The 22,695-nt window shown below is 44.1% G+C and overlaps 1 protein-coding gene across 6 annotated transcripts in view; it reads left to right on the plus strand.

The window, feature by feature from the left end:
• LOC118379949 (LIM and senescent cell antigen-like-containing domain protein 1) overlaps positions 1-22,695 on the plus strand; it is a 91,334-nt gene that overhangs the window by 58,649 nt on the left and 9,990 nt on the right. For 3 of the 6 annotated variants that reach the window (XM_052522496.1, XM_052522497.1, XM_052522494.1), the window contains exons 2-5: positions 11,120-11,279; positions 17,658-17,724; positions 17,949-18,069; positions 18,463-18,612. In XM_052522496.1, coding sequence (XP_052378456.1) covers positions 11,120-11,279; positions 17,658-17,724; positions 17,949-18,069; positions 18,463-18,612 — 498 coding nt within the window. Of the gene's footprint in view, positions 1-2,842; positions 3,657-6,893; positions 9,106-11,119; positions 11,280-17,657; positions 17,725-17,948; positions 18,070-18,462; positions 18,613-22,695 lie in introns of those variants that run through there. The other 3 variants (XM_052522492.1, XM_052522493.1, XM_052522495.1) reach the window with 3 other exon arrangements.

A 22,695-nucleotide genomic window follows, 5' to 3' on the forward strand; every position in this document is an offset into this window, starting at 1 on the left:
GGTGTGTTCAGGGTGATGAGCTGTGTTGCTTTTACGCCAAACAATTCAATTTTGGTTTCATCTGACCAGAGCACCTTCTTCCACATGTTTGGTGTGTCTCCCAGGTGGCTTGTGGCAAACTTTAAACAACACTTTTTATGGATATCTTTAAGAAATGGCTTTCTTCTTGCCACTCTTCCATAAAGGCCAGATTTGTGCAATATACGACTGATTTTTGTCCTATGGACAGAGTCTCCCACCTCAGCTGTAGATCTCTGCAGTTCATCCAGAGTGATCATGGGCCTCTTGGTTGCATCTCTGATCAGTCTTCTCCTTGTATGAGCTGAAAGTTTAGAGGGACGGCCAGGTCTTGGTAGATTTGCAGTGGTCTGATACTCCTTCCATTTCAATATTATCACTTGCACAGTGCTCCTTGGGATGTTTAAAGCTTGGGAAATCTTTTTGGATCCAAATCCGGCTTTAAACTTCTTCACAACAGTATCTCGGACCTGCCTGTGTTCCTTGTTCTTCATTATGCTCTCTGCGCTTTTAACGGACCTCTGAGACTATCACAGTGCAGGTGCATTCATACGGAGACTTGATTACACACAGGTGGATTGTATTTATCATCATTAGTCATTTAGGTCAACATTGGATCATCCTCACTGAACTTCTGGAGAGAGTTTGCTGCACTGAAAGTAAAGGGGCTGAATAATTTTGCACGCCCAATTTTTCAGTTTTTGATTTGTTAAAAAAGTTTGAAATATCCAATAAATGTCGTTCCACTTCATGATTGTGTCCCACTTGTTGTTGATTCTTCACAAAAAAATCCAGTTTTATATATTTATGTTTGAAGCCTGAAATGTGGCAAAAGGTCGCAAAGTTCAAGGGGGCCGAATACTTTCGCAAGGCACTGTATACACGTTTTTTTATATATACATTTTTTATCCAGTCGGATAAACACCCCAAACAGCCTACCCGACCGCTATAGGCATCTGCATGGTCCTAAAGCACACCGTTGCCTTGTTTTGTATCACATTCCAATGATAAAACTGGAGGGGACAAAAATGACATTTCTGAATATGGGGGGGGCCTTCCCCAGTGACAGTTGCTCCCCTGGTGGGATGAGTTTAGCCACATAAACAACTATCAGTCACTTTGATTTGTAAATGTTTGTGAAGTGTTTATTCAGCAGATTAAAAATGGCATAATATGGATGAGATTACTTTTATATGGGGCGGCAGGTAGCCTAGTGGTTAGAGTGTTGGACTAGTAACCGAAAGGTTGCAAGATTGAATCCCTGAGCTGACAAGGTAAAAATCTGTGGTTCTGCCCCTAAACAAGGCAGTTAACCCACTGTTCCTAGGCTGTCATTGAAAATAAGAATTTGTTCTTAACTCACTTGCCTGGTTAAAAAAATATTTATGTTTTCATATTGCAGAGTGCATGTTTCTCTCCTTAATCTCCCTTGAGTAAAATACTGAGTTGCTGAACTCAGCCTGTTTCTGACTCGGATCCATCTGGTGGATCTCCCTGAGCGTGCGCGCGCGCACACACAAACACACACACACACACACACACACACACACACACACACACACACACACACACACACACACACACACACACACACACACACACACACACACACACACACACACACACACACACAGAGCTGTGACTTTAGCCAAACCAGCTGTTTCTCTCCTGGAAGTGAGAAATCCCAACATATCTCCATGAGGGATAATGTAGAAGTGTGTGTCAGTGGGGGCTGCTGAGGGGGGGACGGCTCATAATAATGGCTGGAATGGAGTCAATGGAGTGGTATCAGTCACATTAAAGATGTGGTTTCCATGTGGTTGATACCATTCCATTGACTCCATTCCAGACATTATTATGAGCCATCCTCCGCTCAGCAGCCCCCACTGGTGTGTGTATGTGTCCAGTGGCACAGTAACCTCTGTCCGTTAGATGGGCCAGTTGCAAAGTCAAAATGTATAATATTACAAAAATGACCTTTTTGTCCTTAATTGAAGGTTAGGGTTAGGCATTAGGGTTAGCATTGTAGTTAAGGTTAGGTTTAAAATGTGATTTTATGATTTTGTGGCTGTGCTAGCTAGTGACCACTGCAGAGCTGCCTCCCGTGCAAAAGTCATTACCATAAATGCCAACCTGCATGTGAGAGAGAGAGAGTTGAGGGAGGGTGAAATGGAACCAGAGAGTATGAGCAAGGAAGATAAAAAGAGAGAGAGAGAGGGAGGGTGAAATGGAACGAGAGAGTATGAGCAAGGGAGATAAAAAGAGAGAGAGAGGGAGGGTGAAATGGAACCAGAGAGTATGCGCAAGGGAGATAAAAAGAGAGAGAGAGGGAGGGTGAAATGGAACCAGAGAGTATGAGCAAGGGAGATAAAAAGAGAGAGAGAGAGGGAGGGTGAAATGGAACGAGAGAATATGAGCAAGGGAGATAAAAAGAGAGAGAGGGAGGGTGAAATGGAACGAGAGAGTATGAGCAAGGGAGATAAAAAGAGAGAGGGAGGGTGAAATGGAACGAGAGAGTATGAGCAAGGGTGATAAAAAGAGAGAGAGGGGGAGGGTGAAATGGAACGAGAGAGTATGAGCAAGGGAGATAAAAAGAGAGAGAGGGAGGGTGAAATGGAACGAGAGAGTATGAGCAAGGGAGATAAAAAGAGAGAGAGAGGGAGGGTGAAATGGAACGAGAGAGTATGAGCAAGGGTGATAAAAAGAGAGAGAGAGGGAGGGTGAAATGGAACGAGAGAGTATGAGCAAGGGAGATAAAAAGAGAGAGGGAGGGTGAAATGGAATGAGAGAGTATTAGCAAGGGAGATAAAAAGAGAGGGAGAGGGAGGGTGAAATGGAAGGAGAGAGTATGAGCAAGGGAGATAAAAAGAGAGAGAGGGAGGGTGAAATGGAACGAGAGAGTATGAGCAAGGGAGATAAAAAGAGAGAGGGAGGGTGAAATGGAATGAGAGAGTATTAGCAAGGGAGATAAAAAGAGAGAGAGAGGGAGGGTGAAATGGAACGAGAGAGTATGAGCAAGGGTGATAAAAAGAGAGAGAGGGAGGGTGAAATGGAAGGAGAGAGTATGAGCAAGGGAGATAAAAAGAGAGAGAGAGGGAGGGTGAAATGGAACCAGAGAGTATGAGCAAGGGAGATAAAAAGAGAGAGAGAGGGAGGGTGAAATAGAAGGAGAGAGTATGAGCAAGGGAGATAAAAAGAGAGAGAGAGGGAGGGAGGTAAATCAGGGATCTGTGTGAAGTCAGGGCAGTCAGACAGTCTTCTTCTCTGTCTCAGTGCTGCTCAGGCCATCTCTTTCTAGACTACTCCTACTTTTTGGATTGGACTGTTCTAGGACTGAGTGTTTGGGAAAGAGCCTGTATTTGGATAGGGCCGGGGAAGGGTGTGTTGGACTGGGAGCTTATACTAACTAGTATTTGGACTACCGAGTCGTGTCCTATGGAGGTACAGGTTCAAAGTCAGCCACAGCCCCCCACCATCCTGGAGAATGTGGAGGCCCAGGACCCTGAACCACACCCTGCGGAGTTCAACGGTCATCGTCATGCCAACGGTGGGGAGGCAGAGCTGCCCGTCTCCAAGTCTCAGAGGAGACGCAGCGATGTCAAAGTCTACAAGGAGTTCTGTGACTTCTATGCACGCTTGTAAGTCCGGGAGCCATGATACACACACACTGGGGGAGAAGGTGTGTGTGACAGGATTGAGTGGATCGTTGGTGTGGATCTCTGAAATCACATGTGTGATCCATGGCATAAAGATCTGTATAACTTCTGAGTAGTGTACATTATTTGGGGGATTAAACCCACTCAGTTGATTAAGGGTTTAGAGTTTTCACATTTGACTGTGGTTGACCTTTGTTTGCATTGCTTGCTGTTTGGGGTTTTAGGCTGGGTTTCTGTACAGCACTTTGTCATATCTGCTGATATATAAAGGGCTTTATAAATACATTTGATTGATTGATAAATGCTTATTGGAAATGTGAAGAATTTGAAGAATTCTGGTATTGGAAACAGTTTGATTATTGGGAACAATTCTGGTATTAGGAACAGTTTGATGATTAGGAACAACTTGATGATCTGAACTCTATAGAGTTATTTGACATGAATAGACTATTGGCTGTTTTCTGCTACAGTGCATGCTGTCATGGTGTGGTAGTAGACAGTGGCTCAGAGACCCTGGACTATTTTAGTGTGGGGGAAGTGTATTATGCAAAGTGAAATATGCTGGCAGGCATGAGAACTCTGTGCCATGAAGGGATCTATGGGACGAGGGCAGGCTAAATATATGTGAGCTTATGTTGTGGCCCTGTGGATAGTTAGAATGAATGTTACTCATATTATGGGGGTCATTGGGGGTAATGTTATCAGCATTATAAGTATAGTCACTGAAAATACATCACATTTGAAGTCTCAAGGAAAATGTCTGGAATGCTAATCATTAGCATGGCAATAAGGAGAGTCACACAGTTTGAGACTTTGACTTATTCAGAGAGGTTAAGTCCGATCCTTAGATGCCTCAGGTACTCTAGCACAGACCATACAGTTTCTTTCAACCCTTGGGGCAGAACTAACACTCCAGTAGGTAAATAAAGCAGAAGCCCTAACTTCTGTCAGTCGCTCAGATATGTGATGACAACCTGGTCCTTTTATAGACATAAGCACTAGAGACAACACAGGGAGGGTCAGAAGTTCAAAACCCTGTGCAACTTGATGATACATCTGTCTCTCCCTCCCTCTCCCTCCCTCCCCCTCTCTGTCTCTACCTCCCTCCTTCTCTCTGTCTCTCCCTCCCACCCTCTCTCTCTCTCTCTCCCTCCCTCTCTCTGTCTCTCCCTCCCTCTCTCTCTCCCTCCCTCTCTGTCTCTCTGCCTCTCTCTCCCTCTCTCTGCCTCTCCCTCCCTCTCTCCCTCCCTCTCTCTCTCCCTCCCTCTCTGTCTCTCTGCCTCTCTCTGCCTCTCTCTCCCTCTCTCTGTCTCTCCCTCCCTCTCTCTTTCCCTGTGAAACAAACTCACTAAGTTAGTATTATGAACAGTGTTGGGGGAAACGACCAATCACCTCACACTGGAAGAAGTTAAGCAACACTAAAGCTACCCTTAACAAAAAAATTGTTTACTGAAAAAAGCTACTTTCAAATGAAGTTCACTACATCCAAACTACTTTGTGAAAAAAAGTAATATCTAAATCTGAAATGTCATAGACTACAAATTGCAAAAACAGATCACTCTGGAGTCAGATGTGTAATTTTGCCTATTAAACACAAAAACGGTTTCAAGTGTGAATTGTGCAGGTTTGATGTCAAAAAATAGTTCTTGCCTACTTCACCCATATTTTATTAAAATGTTTGCTAAAAAAGTAGTATGTAGTTCCAGTAGTTAGCTACACCACTACATGATAAAAAAAGTAATTAACTACTGAAAACACTACCAATATTTGAATATAGTTCAACTACCACCAAGCTACATCAAAATGTAATTAAATGACTAGTTGAACTACATGTAGTTAACTACTCCCCAACACTGATCATGAAGTATTTACCAACCAGCTCAGCACCTCCTTCATAGTCTTTCTGTCTTCCTGTCTCTGGGGGGAAATGCTTGAGGCTTGTGTCATTTCCTACTAGCAGAGCCAGAAAAGGGCTTCTGAATTCTTCCTTTTGTCTGATGTCACTCCAGGGCCCTGACAATATGGCCCCTATATGTTCATACATTACATCAGACAGTGTGATGATAGCTGTAGAATATCTTGATGGAACCTCTGCATTGATTCCACATCTTGTGCCAATACGTTCTATGTGCTCTGGAATGTAGTGAGTTACTGTAAATCAGATCAAATCAAACTTTATTTGTCACATACGCCGAATACAACAGGTGTAGACCTGACCGTGAAATACTTACTTTACAAGCCCCTAACAAACAATGCAGTTCAAGAAAGAGTTAAGAAAATATTGACCAAATAAACTAAAGTAAAAAATTATAAAAAGTAACACGATAAAATAACAATAACGAGGCTATTTACAGGAGGTACCGATACCGAGTCAATGTGCGAGGTAATTTGTAAGTAGGGATAAAGTGACAATCCGAGTCAATGTGTAGGGGTACAGGTTAGATGAGGTCATTTGTAAAGTGACTATGGATACATAATAAACAGTGAATAGCAGCAGTGTAAAAACAGAGAGGTGGGGTCAATGTAAATAGTCCTGGGAGCCATTTAATTAATTGTTCAGCAGTCTTATGGCTTGGGGGTAGAAGCTGTTAAGGAGCCTTTTGGTTTCTAGACGTGGTGCTCTGGTACCACTTGCCGTGAGGTAGCAGAGAGAACAGTTTATGACTTGGGTGACTGGAGTCTTTGACATCTTTTTGGGGCTTTCCTCTGACACTACCTAGTATAAAGGTCATGGATGGCAGGAAGCTTGGCCCCAGTGATGCAACTGGTCAGGATGCTCTTGATGGTGCAGTTGTAGAAATTTTTGAGGATCTGGGGACCCGTGCCAAATCTTTTCAGTCTCCTGAGGGAGAAAAGGTGTTGTCGTGCCCTCTTCATGACTGTTTTGGTGTGTTTGGACCATGATAGTTCGTTGGTGGTCTGTAGTGTGGATCCTGCTCTAGGATGTACAGCTACTAGGCTGTATGATGAGAGAGGGAGGAGGGTTACAGTAGATAGACACCTCACCCTTTCCCCCATTCTTCTGTCTATCTATCTGAGAGGGAGAGGTGGTGTGTGTGTGTGTGTGTGTGTGTGTGTGTGTGTGTGTGTGTGTGTGTGTGTGTGTGTGTGTGTGTGTGTGTGTGTGTGTGTGTGTGTGTGTGTGTGTGTGTGTGTGTGTGTGTGTGTGTGTGTGTGTGTGTGTGTGTGTGTGTGTGTGTGTGTGTGTGTGTGTGTGTGTGTGTGCGTGCGTGCGTGCGTGCGTGTGCGTGTGTGCGTGTGTGTGTATTTGTCTCCTGGGAACACATTGGAATTCTGACCTTTGAAAAAAGCAGCCCGTCTCCCTCCCTTCTCCACCTCCTCCCTCTTTTTCTCTCTCTTCATTACATCAGGTCTGACTAATAAACAACACACTGTTTGGAGAGACCGCTCCCTTACTGTCACTGAAAAAACATTGGTATCCATTGACATGAATGTGGGCTTGAGTTTGTGTGGGACAGAGAGTAGCAGTCCTCCCTGTAGCTCTGAGATTGGATCGAGAGATGCCCTTATTTGAACTAATTTTCTCTCCTCTCCTCTTTGCACACACAAACTGTACACACAAAGTGTCTCTCACATACCCTTCACTATGGCTGCAAGTCATTTAAACCGCTTTTGAACCTGATGTTCCTGGTTCAGGAACACCAGGTTCATAAGGGGGAGACGCAGGCCAGAGCTGCCGCTTTCAAGGAGCAGGACTCTAATCCGGACGCTTATAAATAATCCCGCTATGCCCTCAGACAAACCATCAATCAGACAAAGTGTCAATACAGGACTAAGATTGAATCCTACTACACCTGCTCTGACGCTCGTCGGATGTGGCAGGGCTTGCAAACTATTACGGACTACAAAGGGAAACCCAGCCACGAGCTGCCCAGTGACGCGAGCATCAGCTGTTCCGGACGACTGTGTGATCACGCTCTCCGTAGCCGATGTGAGCAAGACATTTTAACAAGTCAACATTCACAAGGTCGCGGGGGTAGGCGGATTACCAGGACATGTACTCAGAGCATGCGCTAACCAACTGGCAAGTTTCTTCACTGATATTTTCAACCTCTCCCTGAATGAGTCTGTAGTACCTACATGTTTCAAGCAGACCACCATAGTCCCTGTGCCCAAGAATGCGAAGGTAACCTGCCTAAATGACTACCACCCGTAGCACTTACAGTGCCTTGCGAAAGTATTCGGCCCCCTTGAACTTTGCGACCTTTTGCCACATTTCAGGCTTCAAACATAAAGATATAAAACTGTATTTTTTTGTGAAGAATCAACAACAAGTGGGGCACAATCATGAAGTGGAATGACATTTATTGGATATTTCAAACTTTTTTAACAAATCAAAAACTGAAGAATTGGGCGTGCAAAATGCGTCTCTCACATGGGTAGGCAGACCATTCCATAAAAATGGAGCTCTATAGGAGAAAGCCCTGCCTCCAGCATTTTGCTTAGAAATTCTAAGGACAATTAGGAGGCCTGCGTCTTGTGACCGTAGCGTACGTGTAGGTATGTATGGCAGGACCAAATCAGAGAGATAGGTAGGAGCAAGCCCATGTGATACATTGTAGATTAGCAGTAAAACCTTGAAATCAGCCCTTGCCTTAACAGGAAGCCAGTGTAGGGAGGCTAGCACTGGAGTAATATGATCAAATTGTTTGGTTCTAGTCAGGATTCTAGCAGCCGTATTTAGCACTAACTGAAGTTTATTTAGTGCTTTATCTGGTAGCCGGAAAGTAGAGCATTGCAGTAGTCTAACCTAGAAGTAACAAAAGCATGGATACATTTTTCTGGTCAGAAAGTTTCTGATTTTTGCAATGTTACGTAGATGGAAAAAAGCTGTCCTTGAAACAGTCTTGATATGTTCGTAAAAGAGAGATCAGGGTCCAGAGTAACGCCGAGGTCCTTCACAGTTTTATTTGAGACGACTGTACAACCATTAAGATTAATTGTCAGATTCAACAGAAGATCTCTTTGTTTCTTGGGACCTAGAACAAGCATCTCTGTTTTGTCCGAATTTAAAAGTAGAAAGTTTGCAGCCATCCACTTCCTTATGTCTGAAACACAGACTTCTTGCGATGGCAATTTTGGGGCTTCACCATGTTTCATTGAAATGTGCAGCTGTGTGTCATCCGCATAGCAGTGAAAGTTAACATTATGTTTTCGAATGACATCCACAAGAGGTCTAATATATAGTGAAAACAATAGTGGTGAATTTGTCAGAGGACATACCATTCACAGAGACAAACTGCTATCTTTCCGACAGATAAAATCTAAACCAGGCCAGAACTTGTCCGTGTAGACCAATTTGGGTTTCCTATCTCTCCAAAAGAATGTGGTGATCGATGGTATCAAAAGCAGCACTAAGGTCTAGGAGCACGAGGACAGATGCAGAGCCTCGGGCTGATGCCATTAAAAGGTAATTTACCACCTTCACAAGTGCAGTCTCAGTGCTATGATGGGGTCTAAAACCAGACGGAAGAATTTCGTATACATTGTTTTGTCTTCAGGAAGGCAGTGACAGCCTTTTGAGAGGAATGGAAGATTCGATATCGGCCGATTCGTTTTTTTATATTTTCTGGGAGGCTTTATTACTGCCACTCATAGACTGTTCTCTCTGCTGCCGCACGACAAGCGGTACCGGAGCACCAAGTCTAGGTCCAAAAGGCTCCTTAACAGACTGGTGAACAATTAATCAAATGCTATTTGCATTGATGCTGAAACCCCCCTCCCACCTTTGTTTTTACACTGCTCACTGTTTATTATTTATGTACAGTCACTTTACCCCTACCTACATGTACAAATTACCTTGACTAACCTGTACCCCCGCATATTGACTCGGTACCGGTACCCCCTGTATATTAAGGGATCCTGAGTAACGCAGCGGTCTAAGGTACTTGAGGCGTCACTACAGACCCAGGTTCGATCCCGGACTATATCACAACCGGCCGTGATTGGGATTCCCATAGGGCGGCACACAATTAGTATGTTAGTATGTCAGTCAATATGTGTTAATCCAGGACAGATGGGATAGTGCTTCTCCCATGAAAACAAAACATTTAGATTTCCCAGATTCTGTGTCTGTAGCTATGATAGGCCGGGTTGGACCAAAGCCCACACTAGAAGGTTTAGTGGGAGCTGGTCTGAGAATCCTTGTGTGTGTACGTGCCTGTATGTGTATGAGGGAATGTGTCAGCTCTCTTCACTCATTTACCCACCCTGATCTCCAAACCCTGAATACAACCTCCAGCTGGATGTGTTGTGTAAAGAGAGACACTATTACTTCTATGCGTTGGGTGATGAATGTGCTTCAGCCGTGGGATAAGAGCGTCTGCTAAATGACTTAAATGTAATGTAAATGTGTGGCTCGCCAATGGGGTTCTACACTGTGTTCATTGTGACGTTACTCACTCTATGACCGGTTCATTCCCTTGTTTTGAAAAAATAAAAAGAAGACTGAATGTAAACTCTTGTCTTCCTTCTCTCCTCTCTCCTCTCTCTCCCATCTCTCTCTCCTCTCTCTCCCCTCTCTCCCCTCTCTCCCCTCTCTCTCCTCTCTCTCTCCTCTCTCTCCCCTCTCTCTCTCCTCTCTCTCCCATCTCTCTCCTCTCTCTCCTCTCTCCCCTCTCTCTCTCCTCTCTATCCCCTCTCTCTCCTCTCTCCCCTCTCTCTCCCCTCTCTCCCCTCTCTCTCTCTCCTCTCTCTCCCCTCTCTCTCCTCTCTCTCCCCTCTCTCCCCTCTCTCTCTCTCCTCTCTCTCCCCTCTCTCTCCTCTCTCTCCTCTCTCTCTCCCCCTCTCTCTCCTCTCTCTCCCCTCTCTCTCCCCTCTCTCTCCCCTCTCTCCTCTCTCTCCCCCTCTCTCTCCTCTCTCTCCCCTCTCTCTCCCCTCTCTCTCCTCTCTCTCCCCTCTCTCTCCCCCCTCTCTCTTCTCTCTCTCTCCTCTCTCTCCCCCCTCTCTCTCCTCTCTCTCCCCTCTCTCTCCTCTCTCTCTCCTCTCTCTCCCCTCTCTCTCCCCCTCTCTCTCCCTCTCTCTCTCTCCTCTCTCTCCCCCTCTCTCTCTCTCTCTCCTCTCTCTCTCCTCTCTCTCTCCTCTCTCTCCCTCTCTCTCCTCTCTCTCCCCTCTCTCTCCCCCTCTCTCTCCTCTCTCTCCCCCCTCTCTCCCCTCTCTCTCCTCTCTCTCTCTCCTCTCTCTCCCCCTCTCTCTCTCCTCTCTCTCCCCTCTCTCTCCTCTCTCCTCTCTCTCCCCTCTCTCCTCTCTCTCCCCTCTCTCTCTCCTCTCTCTCCTCTCTCTCTCCTCTCTCTCCCCTCTCTCTCCTCTCTCTCCCAAGTAGTTGAAGTATGAAAGGAGATAAATCAGATAAATATAGGTTGTATTTCTCTCCTCTCTCTCTCTCCTCTCTCTCCCCCCTCTCTCTCCTCTCTCTCCCCTCTCAGCAACATGGCCAGTGCCCTGGCCAATGCGATTTGTGAGCGCTGTAAGAGTGGCTTTGCCCCGGCTGAGAAGATCGTCAACAGCAACGGGGAGCTGTACCATGAGGGGTGCTTCGTCTGTGCTCAGTGCTTCCAACAGTTCCCCGAAGGTCTCTTCTATGAGGTGACGTTCACTTACTGTACCCCTCTTACCATCAGACACTATCTCCTCTCTCCCGCTCTACCAATTCAATTCAATGGGCTTTATTGGCATGGGAAACATATGTTTACATTGCCAAAGCAAACGGAATAGACAACAAACAAAAGGGAAATAAACAATACAAATATTAGTAAACATTTCACTCACAAAAGTTTTTAAATAATATAGTCATTTCAAATGTTATATTATTGTCTATGTACAGTGTTGTAACAATGGGCAAGTAGTTGAAGTATGAAAGGGGAGATAAATAAACAGATAAATATAGGTTGTATTTACGATGTTGTTTGTGCTCCACTGGTTGCCCTTTTCTTATGGCAACGGGCCGGGCCACACATCTTGTTGCTCTGACTGCGCACTGCAGTATTTCACCTAACAGATATGGGGGTTTATCCATGTTGATTTGTTTTCCAATTCTTTCTTGGTCTGTGTGAGCTGTTGGAAATGTGTCTCTAATATGGTCATACATTTGGCAGGAGTTTAGGAAGTGTAGCTCAGTTTCCACCTCATTTTGTGGGCAGTGGGCACATAGCCGATCCTCTCGAGAGCCAGGTCTGCCTGTGGCAGCCTCTCTCAGTAGCACATGAGTCTGTACATAGTCAAGGATTTTTTAAATGTAGGGTCAGTCACAGTGGTCAGGTATGTACTCTCTGTTTAGGGCCAGATAGCATTCCAATTGGCTCTGTTTTTGGTTGATTCTTTCCAGCATGCCAAATAGTTCTCTTTTTGTTTTCTAACAAATTGGTTGGGTCTAAATGGGTTTCTGTCCTGGGGCTCTGTGGGATCTGTTTGTGTTTGTGAACAGAGCCCCAGAACCAGCTGGCTGAGGGGACTCTTCTCTAGGTTAATCTCTCTGTAGGTGAGGGCTTTGTGGTGGTATGTGTGGGCATCCCTTCCTTTTAAGTGGATATGGAATTTAACAGCTCTTTTCTGGATTTTGATAACTAGTGGGTATAGTCCTAATTCTGCTCTGCATGCATTGTTTGGGGTTTTGCTTTGATTAGGGTTTGCAATTGGTGAATTCTTGGTTGGTGATTGAACCCTAGACCTCACCACCATAGAAGGCAAAGGGTTTGATAACTGATTTAAGTATTTTTAGCCTGACCCTAATTGGGATGTTGAGTTTTATGTTCCTTTTGATGGCATAGAAGGCCCTTCTTGCCTTGTCTCTTAGATCGTTCACAGCCTTGTGGATGTTACCTGTGGTGTTGATGTTTAGGCCGAGGTAGGTGTAGTTCTTTGTGTGCTCCAGGGCTGTCACGCTCTGACCTTAGAGAGCCTTTTAATGTCTCTATTTGGTTTGGTTAGGGTGTGATTTGGGGTGGGCATTCTAGGTTTAGTTTTCTATGATTTTGTGTTTCTATGTTTTGGCCGGGTATGGTTCTCAATCAGGGACAGCTGTCTATCGTTGTCTCTGATTGGGAAGTTGTTAGGTAGCCCTTTTTCCTCCTTTCTGTGTGGGAAGTTGTCTTTGTTTGTTGGCACTATAGACTTAAGCGTCACGGTTTTGTCTGTATTGATTATTGTTTTTGTCGGTGTCATCATCCTAAATAAAAAAGGAATATGTACGCTCACCACGCTGCACCTTGGTCCAGTTCTTTCGACAGCTGTGACAAGGGCAACTGTGTCGAAATAGAATGTGTATTCGTGGTCTTAGCTACAAATTGAATCTAAATCTTTTTTTAAATCAACAAAGCATGAGAAAATGTTGCTTTTGTTTTGTTTGTCAATAAGGGTGTGCAGGGTATATACGTGGTCTGTCTAACGTTATTTTGGTAAGAAGCCAATTTGACATTTGCTCAGGACATTGTTTTCACTGAGAAAATGTTGGCGTCTACTGTTGATGATACTGCAGAGGAAATTTACGAGATTGCTGCTGATTGCTGCTATGTCCGAAAAGGTTGGAGAAGTGGTTTATCCATACATCTCCATTTTGGATAGATAGCTCTTCATGTTATTGTTTGTTCAGTGTGTTCCACCATCAGACCTTTTCTCCCTCTCTACCATCTACCATCAGACCCTTCTCTCCTCTCTACCGTCAGACCCTTCTCTCCTCTCTACCGTCAGACCCTTCTCTCCTCTCTACCGTCAGACCCTTCTCTCCTCTCTACCGTCAGACCCTTCTCTCCTCTCTACCATCAGACCCTTCTCTCCTCTCTACCATCAGACCCTTCTCTCCTCTCTACCGTCAGACCCTTCTCTCCTCTCTACCGTCAGACCCTTCTCTCCTCTCTACCGTCAGACCCTTCTCTCCTGTCTACCATCAGACCCTTCTCTCCTCTCTACCGTCAGACCCTTCTCTCCTCTCTACCGTCAGACCCTTCTCTCCTCTCTACCGTCAGACCCTTCTCTCCTCTCTACCGTCAGACCCTTCTCTCCTCTCTACCGTCAGACCCTTCTCTCCTCTCTACCGTCAGACCCTTCTCTCCTCTCTACCGTCAGACCCTTCTCTCCTCTCTACCGTCAGACCCTTCTCTCCTCTCTACCATCAGACTCCTCTCTCCTCTCTACCATCTACCGTCAGACCCTTCTCTCCTCTCTACCGTCAGACCCTTCTCTCCTCTCTACCATCAGACCCTTCTCTCCTCTCTACCATCAGACCCTTCTCTCCTCTCTACCATCAGACCCTTCTCTCCTCTCTACCATCAGACCCTTCTCTCCTCTCTACCATCAGACCCTTCTCTACTCTCTCCTCTCTACCATCAGACACTTCTCTGCTCTCTCCTCTCTACCATCAGACACTTCTCTCCTCTCTACCGTCAGACCCTTCTCTCTACCATCTACCATCAGACTCCTCTCTCTTCTCTACCATCAGACCCTTCTCTCCTCTCTACCGTCAGACCCTTCTCTCCTCTCTACCATCAGACCCTTCTCTCCTCTCTACCATCAGACCCTTCTCTACTCTCTCCTCTCTACCATCAGACCCTTCTCTACTCTCTCCTCTCTACCATCAGACCCTTCTCTCCTCTCTACCGTCAGACCCTTCTCTACTCTCTCCTCTCTACCATCAGACCCTTCTCTCCTCTCTACCATCAGACCCTTCTCTCCTCTCTACCATCAGACCCTTCTCTACTCTCTCCTCTCTACCATCAGCTCCTTCTCTCCTCTCTACCATCAGCTCCTTCTCTCCTCTCTACCATCAGCTCCTTCTCTCCTCTCTACCATCAGACCCTTCTCTCCTCTCTCCTCTCTACCATCAGCTCCTTCTCTCCTCTCTACCATCAGCTCCTTCTCTCCTCTCTACCATCAGCTCCTTCTCTCCTCTCTACCATCAGCTCCTTCTCTCCTCTCTACCATCAGACCCTTCTCTCCTCTCTACCATCAGACCCTTCTCTCCTCTCTACCGTCAGACCCTTCTCTCCTCTCTACCATCAGACCCTTCTCTACTCTCTCCTCTCTACCATCAGCTCCTTCTCTCCTCTCTACCATCAGCTCCTTCTCTCCTCTCTACCATCAGCTCCTTCTCTCCTCTCTCCCTCTCTACTATCAGACCATTTTCTCCTCTCTCCCTCTCTACCATCAGCTTTCTTTTGAGCACCATGGAGTAAATCCTTACCACCGCTGCACCTGGCTATCAGAGGAGTCTTGTCTGACAACGACACAGTTCATTCAGCCTAATTTACTCTTTTAAAAAACAATAGCTGATTTGGCTGACTTGCTTAAACAAATGTGGTTTCTACTGACAGTTTCTACTAACAATACAAAATCCTGACATAATGTAAAGGTTATACATGACCCTCTCTCCCTCAGTGACATTGTTAGTTTCTAAGATCTCCACCCGTCTCTCCTTCAATGTCTGCCACATGTAATCACTTCCCTGCACTCAACACATTCCAAGCTTAGTTGCACACAATATATACTTTCCTCCTATAATAACTTCTGGTGTCGACCCTCAACCTTAGCACTCCATCAGTGGAGTGTCATATGTAACATTTCATATTCTTAGAGAACCTAGCACTTTGTAAAGCTTTCAGTTAGCCACTGATTCCTTCCATACTCATTGTTGAATTTGACATTTCCAACTTGTAGAATGTTTATGTCCGATACGTTTTATTTCAAATTTTTCTTCGTATGACAAGGTTTGAAAACTGTTTGCCAGTAGATTGTCAACGTGATTCATGAGGATGACTGTTTGCTAGCTAAGATTTTGAAAGTGTGATCTTGACATTATCAAAGCAACGGTAGATATAAACATTGATTTTGCATAATTTTATCTGTGGCCAATGACATTGAGCCTTCTTGGATGGTCACTTCTAATGTAACTCTATGGCAGCACCCAAGGGGCTTGAATTTTTTTGCTTTCCCCGTAGATTTTGCGGGGACGTAGTGACACTGAGCCAATCACGGTGCAATTAGAGAACATTACCAACCCCTATGCTCCGTATAATCCGCTGGTTGCCCCACCACCACAGAAAGCACTGAGCTGGGCTGAAACACCTGCATTTTGGAGCTGCCTTAAACAAAAAAGAGACCATGTTTGTATGCGGATTTATTACCCCAATGATTGGTCGCCACTGGCCGGGGTAGCCCATGAGCGGTCTTTCAATCACCCGTGAGTGAATGCACTTTTCAGATCAGAGCGTGTGCATTTTTGTTTATATTCTTTGCAAGTTAGCGAGTTATTAGCCCAGTTATAGATGAGTATAGGTCAGCAATGGGGAGTTACTGCTTCCTACAAGAGCACAAAACGTGCAGGCTACATTTCAAGCTGTCTTTGAAAAGCCAGTCTGGTGAAAAGCTTGTCTTAATTAAAGGGGCAGTGTTCTATTTTGAGACAGATTTGAATATGCAAATAAGCCAATAGGCAGTGGGGTAGCCTATATTGTCTAATTCTCTGTATGGTAATAATAATACATAGTATTTTGTAAAGTGGTTTCTTGCATCATACAACACAATGCAAAGCAATTTACAGTCACCTATTTGGCCCATGGTGTTACAGTAAAAAATCATTCATTAATGTCTTCTTCATGTAAAAACATTTAAAAAAGTCTCATGCAATGTCGGCCTGCGTTGAACACCACATATAGGTTATTGTAGGCTATATCATATAAATCAAAAGCTATTTCCATTTGCTCCACTGGTTTTGTTGGTAGGCCTACATTATGCTTAAATAACTGTACCTGGTACATACAGCCTCAGTGTTCACTGTAAACGTGTGCCAGCAGTTGCACAACATTCTCACAACGATCAGGTTTCTGCTCAGTGCCCCAACAAATTAGAAGGAACATTACTTAGACTGTGTTTACACAGGCAGCCCAATTCTGATCTTTTTTATTTACTAATTGGTCTTCAGATCAGCTCTTTTGCCCATAATTGTGCAAAGAATCAGAATTGACTGCCTGTGTAAATACAGCTTTATTATCCCTGTCACTCTCACCCATCGCATTCTATACAACCGTGTCTAGCCTGAAGTAAACCCAAGCCCTTTATTGTGTTAGCCTCCTGTAATCTATAGCGGTGGAACTGCCACGTCTGTTTGAGATATAACAACAAACTCCTTTCCCCCTCGGACATCATTGCACGTGGGATAGAACAGCAGACTATGGTCCTCTCCTCCTTTCATAAACAAAAACAATAACAAGTGCACCTAGGGCGACCAGTGGCACTATTTCACCAAATGCAGATTCCAGCTTTAAATGAGATGTATTACAAACTTTGCTTACATGGCCCTCATGCTGAAAACAACAAAATATGATATCATATATATTTGGTACCGGTGGTAATATAAGAAGATAAGGGTGGAGACACCTTCACCTCCTGTCACAAATTTGATATTGGGTAAAGTGTATTAACTGGATCGACTCCCAACCTCACAGCACTCAGCCAAATGCATTACTAGCCCATTAGAAGCTTCCCACTGGGCAAAAACTGGTTGAATCAATGTTGTATCCACGTGATTTCAACAGCAACAAAAACATTTGATGTTGTTGAATCAACGTAGGAAAATGATTGGATCTGCAAGAAGTCGTCAATGTATTCTTTTTCACTCAACTTTGAATCTAAATACAATGACGTGGGGACATTCGTTATTGATTTCAGATTGAATTCAAGTTAGATGACAACTCAACCAAATGTAAATCAAAACTAGATGTAGAAATGATGTCGGTACCCGGTGGGTTGTCTCTGAGTTATCCCACTCTCTCGTTGTGTCTCTGTCTGACTGGCTTTTTAGGGGCAGCAGAACAGGCAGGAGGCCAGACACATCTCCAGCTGACCCTAGGAATCCCAGAGCTGTTCCCCGAAAGGGAGATCATATCCACAGATCTGTAGACGTACAGGTCTATCTATGGCTATGGTATGTTCTAATCATTGAGTGATTCTGATGCTTGTTCTCTTCTTCTGCAGTTTGAGGGCAGGAAGTACTGCGAGCATGACTTCCAGATGCTGTTTGCTCCCTGCTGCCACCAGTGTGGTGAGTACAGGAACTGCACCTACACAGTAGAATTATTAACACTGGTGGTGTTGTCTGAAGCTTAAGGTCATATTTGGTCTCCTTTAACCCTGCTTCCCTCACCTTGAGCCCTAGACACAACTGGGTAGACTTCTATCGCCAATTGCTTTCTTGTACCAAGAGTTTTTTCTTTCGTTATTTCTATTGCCAGTGTGTTGTCCCTTATCTCCTCCTCCTCCTCCCAGGGGAGTTTATCATTGGTCGTGTGATCAAGGCGATGAACAACAGCTGGCACCCTGACTGTTTCTGCTGTGACCTCTGCCAGGCCGTGCTTGCTGACGTGGGCTTCGTCAAAAACGCCGGCAGGTAAGTGCAGAAACATGGACTAGATCACTGATCAGCCATTACTGATGTAACATCATGGGATAGGGGACAGCATCTTTTCCACTGCATAGCTTTTATAAAGCAAGGAGAAATCCCACACACTGATAACTCCTTCCTGTAGTTTTAACGTGACAACAGTATTTCAGCCTCTGGGTCAGGCTGAGCTCTCTCTACCAACATGTATATCACTCTCTATCTCTCTCCCTCAGACACCTGTGGTGGAGCCCATGTCATAACATCTCTGGGAACATCTCCGGGATCCCTAGGGTCAGCTGGAGATGTGTCTGGCCTCCTGTCTGTTCTGCTGCCCCTAAAAAGCCAGTCAGACAGAACTCTTTACCAACATGTATATCACTCTCTTTCTCTCTCCCTCAGACACCTGTGTCGTCCGTGTCATAACCGTGAGAAGGCCCGTGGTCTGGGGAAGTACATCTGTCAGAAGTGCCACGCCATCATCGAGGAGCAGCCGCTGCTGTTCAAGAACGACCCCTACCATCCGGACCACTTCAACTGCAACAACTGCGGGTACTCATGCAAGCGATCTAGAAACAACTCCACAAACCCTATATACAAGTACTACTCAACCAAAACACAATATGTATACAACCTACATTCAACCTAAACCCAAACACTGCTAAATCACCACACAAACTTCACACACCCTCTACATAAACCTAGTGGTATGAATACAACCACTGCCAAATCTTTACTCAACTTCTACACAACCTGTATGCAACCTATACATGTACTGTAGCCTACAGTTCAGGTGGGCCTTCGCTTCAGTAAACAAAGGAAAGGAGGGGTGCTCAACAACAATGACATAAATCATGAGAATGGCTTACCAAGAAAAACTTCAAAAAATACTCATTTGTGGTAGAAAGGAGTTGAAGCACTCAACAAAAAAAGCAGAGATTGATATGTTTTTGCTCACCTTAGTCCATTGATGAGGATGGAACACCTGACTGACATTTCTACGTCAAGCTGACGTCTTCCTCAGAGCGACCTGACCATTGCACTTAGCTCCAATTTATAGCCTAGTGGCCCATTGAGACACAACAATGTAAGAAAATAATAATGATGATATGTTTCAAGGTAAATGGTAAATTATAACACAATAATACCAATAATAGTATTATTATTATTACAAGACCACAGGGCCAGACGGATTACAAGGACTTGTACTGTGAGCATGTGCTGACCAACTGGCAAGTGTCTTCACTGACATTTTCAACTTCTCCCTGTCCGAGTCTCTAATACCACAACAAAGGTACATTGAAATGTACATTAATATCCAATGTAACACTGTGTTTGCCTTGCAACATTGCCTTGCAGATGCAGCACGGTGCTTTCTGTGTGGTGCATATGTTGGATTTATCCAATGCATGCATCAAATTGTATGCTAGACTTGACAGAATTGTACCAAAAGGTGAATGTTGAACTTTTGTTGCACATATATCCAGTAACAATTTTGTATTAATGAAACAAGTTTGACGACAGAATGTATTACGCTGCATTGATGCAATGATGCTGTCGGGCTGATCGAGGCTTTATGTTCTGCGATGAGGAGTTTCAATTCTTGTTTAGTTTGACCAACTTATTAAGCAGCACCGCAGATGCATTTCAGCAGGTACAGTTGAAGTCGGAAGTTTACATACATTTAGGTTGGAGTCATTAAAACTCGTTTTTCAACCACTCCACAAATGTCTTGTTAACAAACTATAGTTTGGCAAGTCGGTTAGGACATCTACTTTGTGCATGACACAAGTAATTTTTCCAACAATTGTTTACAGACAGATTATTTCACTTATAATTCACTGTATCACAATTCCAGTGGGTCAGAAGTTTATATACAATAAGTTGACTGTGCCTTTAAACAGCTTGGAAAATTCCAGAAAATGATGTAATGGCTTTAGAAGCTTCTGACATCACTTGAGTCAATTGGAGGTGTCCCTGTGGATGTATTTCAAGGCCTACCATCAAACTCAGTGCATCTTTGCTTGACATCATGGGGAAATCAAAAGAAATCTGCCAAGACCTCCACAAGTCTGGTTCATCCTTGGGAGCAATTTCCAAACGCCTGAAGGTACCACGTTCATCTGTACAAACAATAGTATGCAGGTACAAACACCATGGGACCATGCAGCTGTCATACCGCTCAGGAAGGAGACGTGTTCTGTCTCCTAGAGATGAACATACTTTGGTGCAAAAAGTGTAAATCAATCCCAGAACAACCGCAAAGGACCATGTGAAGATGCTGGAGGAAACCGGTACAAAAGTATTTATATCCACAGTAAAATTAGTCCTATATCGACATAACCTGAAAGGCCACTCAATAAGTAAGAAGCCACTGCTCCAAAACCACCATAAGAAAGCCAGACTATGGTTTGCATCTGCACATGGGACAAAGATTGTACTTTTTGGAGAAATGTCCTTTGGTTTAATGAAACAAAAATATAACCGTTTGGCCATAATGACCATCGTTATGTTTGGAGGAAAAAGGGGGAGGCTTGCAAGCTGAAGAACACCATCCCAACTGTGAAGCATGGGGGTAGCAGCATCATGTTGTGGGGGTGCTTTGCTGCAAGAGGGCCTGGTTGCACTTCACAAAGTAGATGGCGTATTGAGGATGGAAAATGATGTGGATATATTGAAGCAACATCTCAAGACCTCAGTCAGGAAGTTACAGCTTGGTCGCAGATGGGTCTTCCAAATGGACAATGACACCAAGCATACTTCCAAAGTTGTGACAAAAGGGCCTAAGGACAACAAAGTCAAGGTATTGGAGTGGCCATCACAAAGCCCTGACCTCAATCCTATAGAACATTTGTGGGCAGAACTGAAAGAGCGTGTGCAGGCAAGGAGGCCTACAAACCTGACTCAGTTACACCAGCACTGTCAGGAGGAATGGGCTAAAATTCACCCAACTTATTGTGGGAAGCTTGTGGAAGGCTACCTGAAACGTTTGACCCAAGTTGAACAATTTAAAGGAAATGCTACCAAATACTAATTGAGTGTATGTAAACTTCTGACCCCCTGGGAATGTGATGAATGAAATAAAAGTTTGAATAAATAATTCTCTCTACTATTATTCTCATATTTCACATTCTTTAAAATAAAGTGATGATCCTAACTGACCTAAGACGGGGAATTTTTACTCGGATGAAATTTCAGGAATTGTGAAAAACGGAGGTAAAATGTATTTGGTTAAGGTGTATGTAAACTTCGGACTTCAACTGTATATGACATTTGTGTTGTTACAATTAATGCAGCTTTGTATTTTGTATTCCTAACCTGTTCTGAGGTGGTAAAAGAACGTTAGTATTGGTCGTGTTGTCACAATGTACATATCTTTACAGCAATAACCATTTGCTTTCCAAACAATGATTTCCTGCGATTGTATTTAGAGATATTGCGATATGCCTGGCTGGGCCTGTAGGCTACTACTTCCAGTCGCAACCTAACAATCATGTGGACCTATTTGCAGTCCTTCCGACTGCAGGCAATGCTCTTGATCCTCTGTGGCCAAATCATGCTTTAGTAGCCTAATTTGAATGATTTTATTTACTTCTGTATAGACAGGAATAGGCTAATTAAGCTAACGTCAAGTGTAACCAAGATGTTACCTGAGGAGTTTTTCCCCCATACTTTTATGTGTTTTCGATAAGCCATAATGAACTAGACAGGCTGGGTACAGCGTAAAGAGAAAGTCCTCTATTATCAAATCCTCTGAAAGAGCGTTATCAATTAAACTATATCCTTTTTTATAATGTCTGTGGGGTTGCAACGGAGCGGGACATAACAAAACAAATGAAAATGTATGCACTCACTATCGAAAGTGGCTCTGAATCAGAGAGTCTGCTAAATGACGTAAATGTAAACTTTGTGTCAGAGTTGAGCATAGGCCTCACTCTTGTATTGTTCCCTGCTTAATACCACAACAGACCCTCCCTTCTCAGCTAATTCTATCACAATATCTGGATTGTCTTTCAGATCCTTTTAAAGTGTTTTGTTCATCATTACTGAGATTAGCTGCCTTGTTTAGGAGTATTGAGGGGCAGTTTAGCAAAATCATGTTCTGTCAGCCAACTGTGAGAACAGAGGGCTCTTTTTGACAGTCGTTTGTTCTCTCATATCAGAAATACCAGATGCATTATAGTTTCTAAACACTGCATTGCCATTCTCAACACGGCTGATATTCCTAATAAAAACACGGACTATGCTATTGCGCACCACTGCGTAGAAGCCAACCATGGCTCATCTTCCTGCTCTTTGTAGCCATAAACACAACCACATTTCACCAAGAGGTGACATTTTACGTAAACTAAAACAGAGGCATTCTGGCAATTCTCAGACACTGTGGATCCTAAGGGTCTAAGATGATTTTTGTCATCGTTTGTAATCGTTTCTATAATGTTGTTGCCTTGATTTCTTTGGGGTCTCTGTGACTCTGGATTCACCGACACCCAAATATTGTCTATATTGAACTGGCATATTGATTAACGACACACACTATTTCTGTTATTATTAGTATTATTGTCTTATAATTTGCCATTTAGCTTGGAACATATCATCATTATTATTTTCTTACATTGTTGTGTCTCAATGGGC

Source organism: Oncorhynchus keta, chromosome 7 (assembly GCF_023373465.1).
Source record: "Oncorhynchus keta strain PuntledgeMale-10-30-2019 chromosome 7, Oket_V2, whole genome shotgun sequence".
NCBI classification, from domain to species: Eukaryota; Metazoa; Chordata; class Actinopteri; order Salmoniformes; family Salmonidae; genus Oncorhynchus; species Oncorhynchus keta.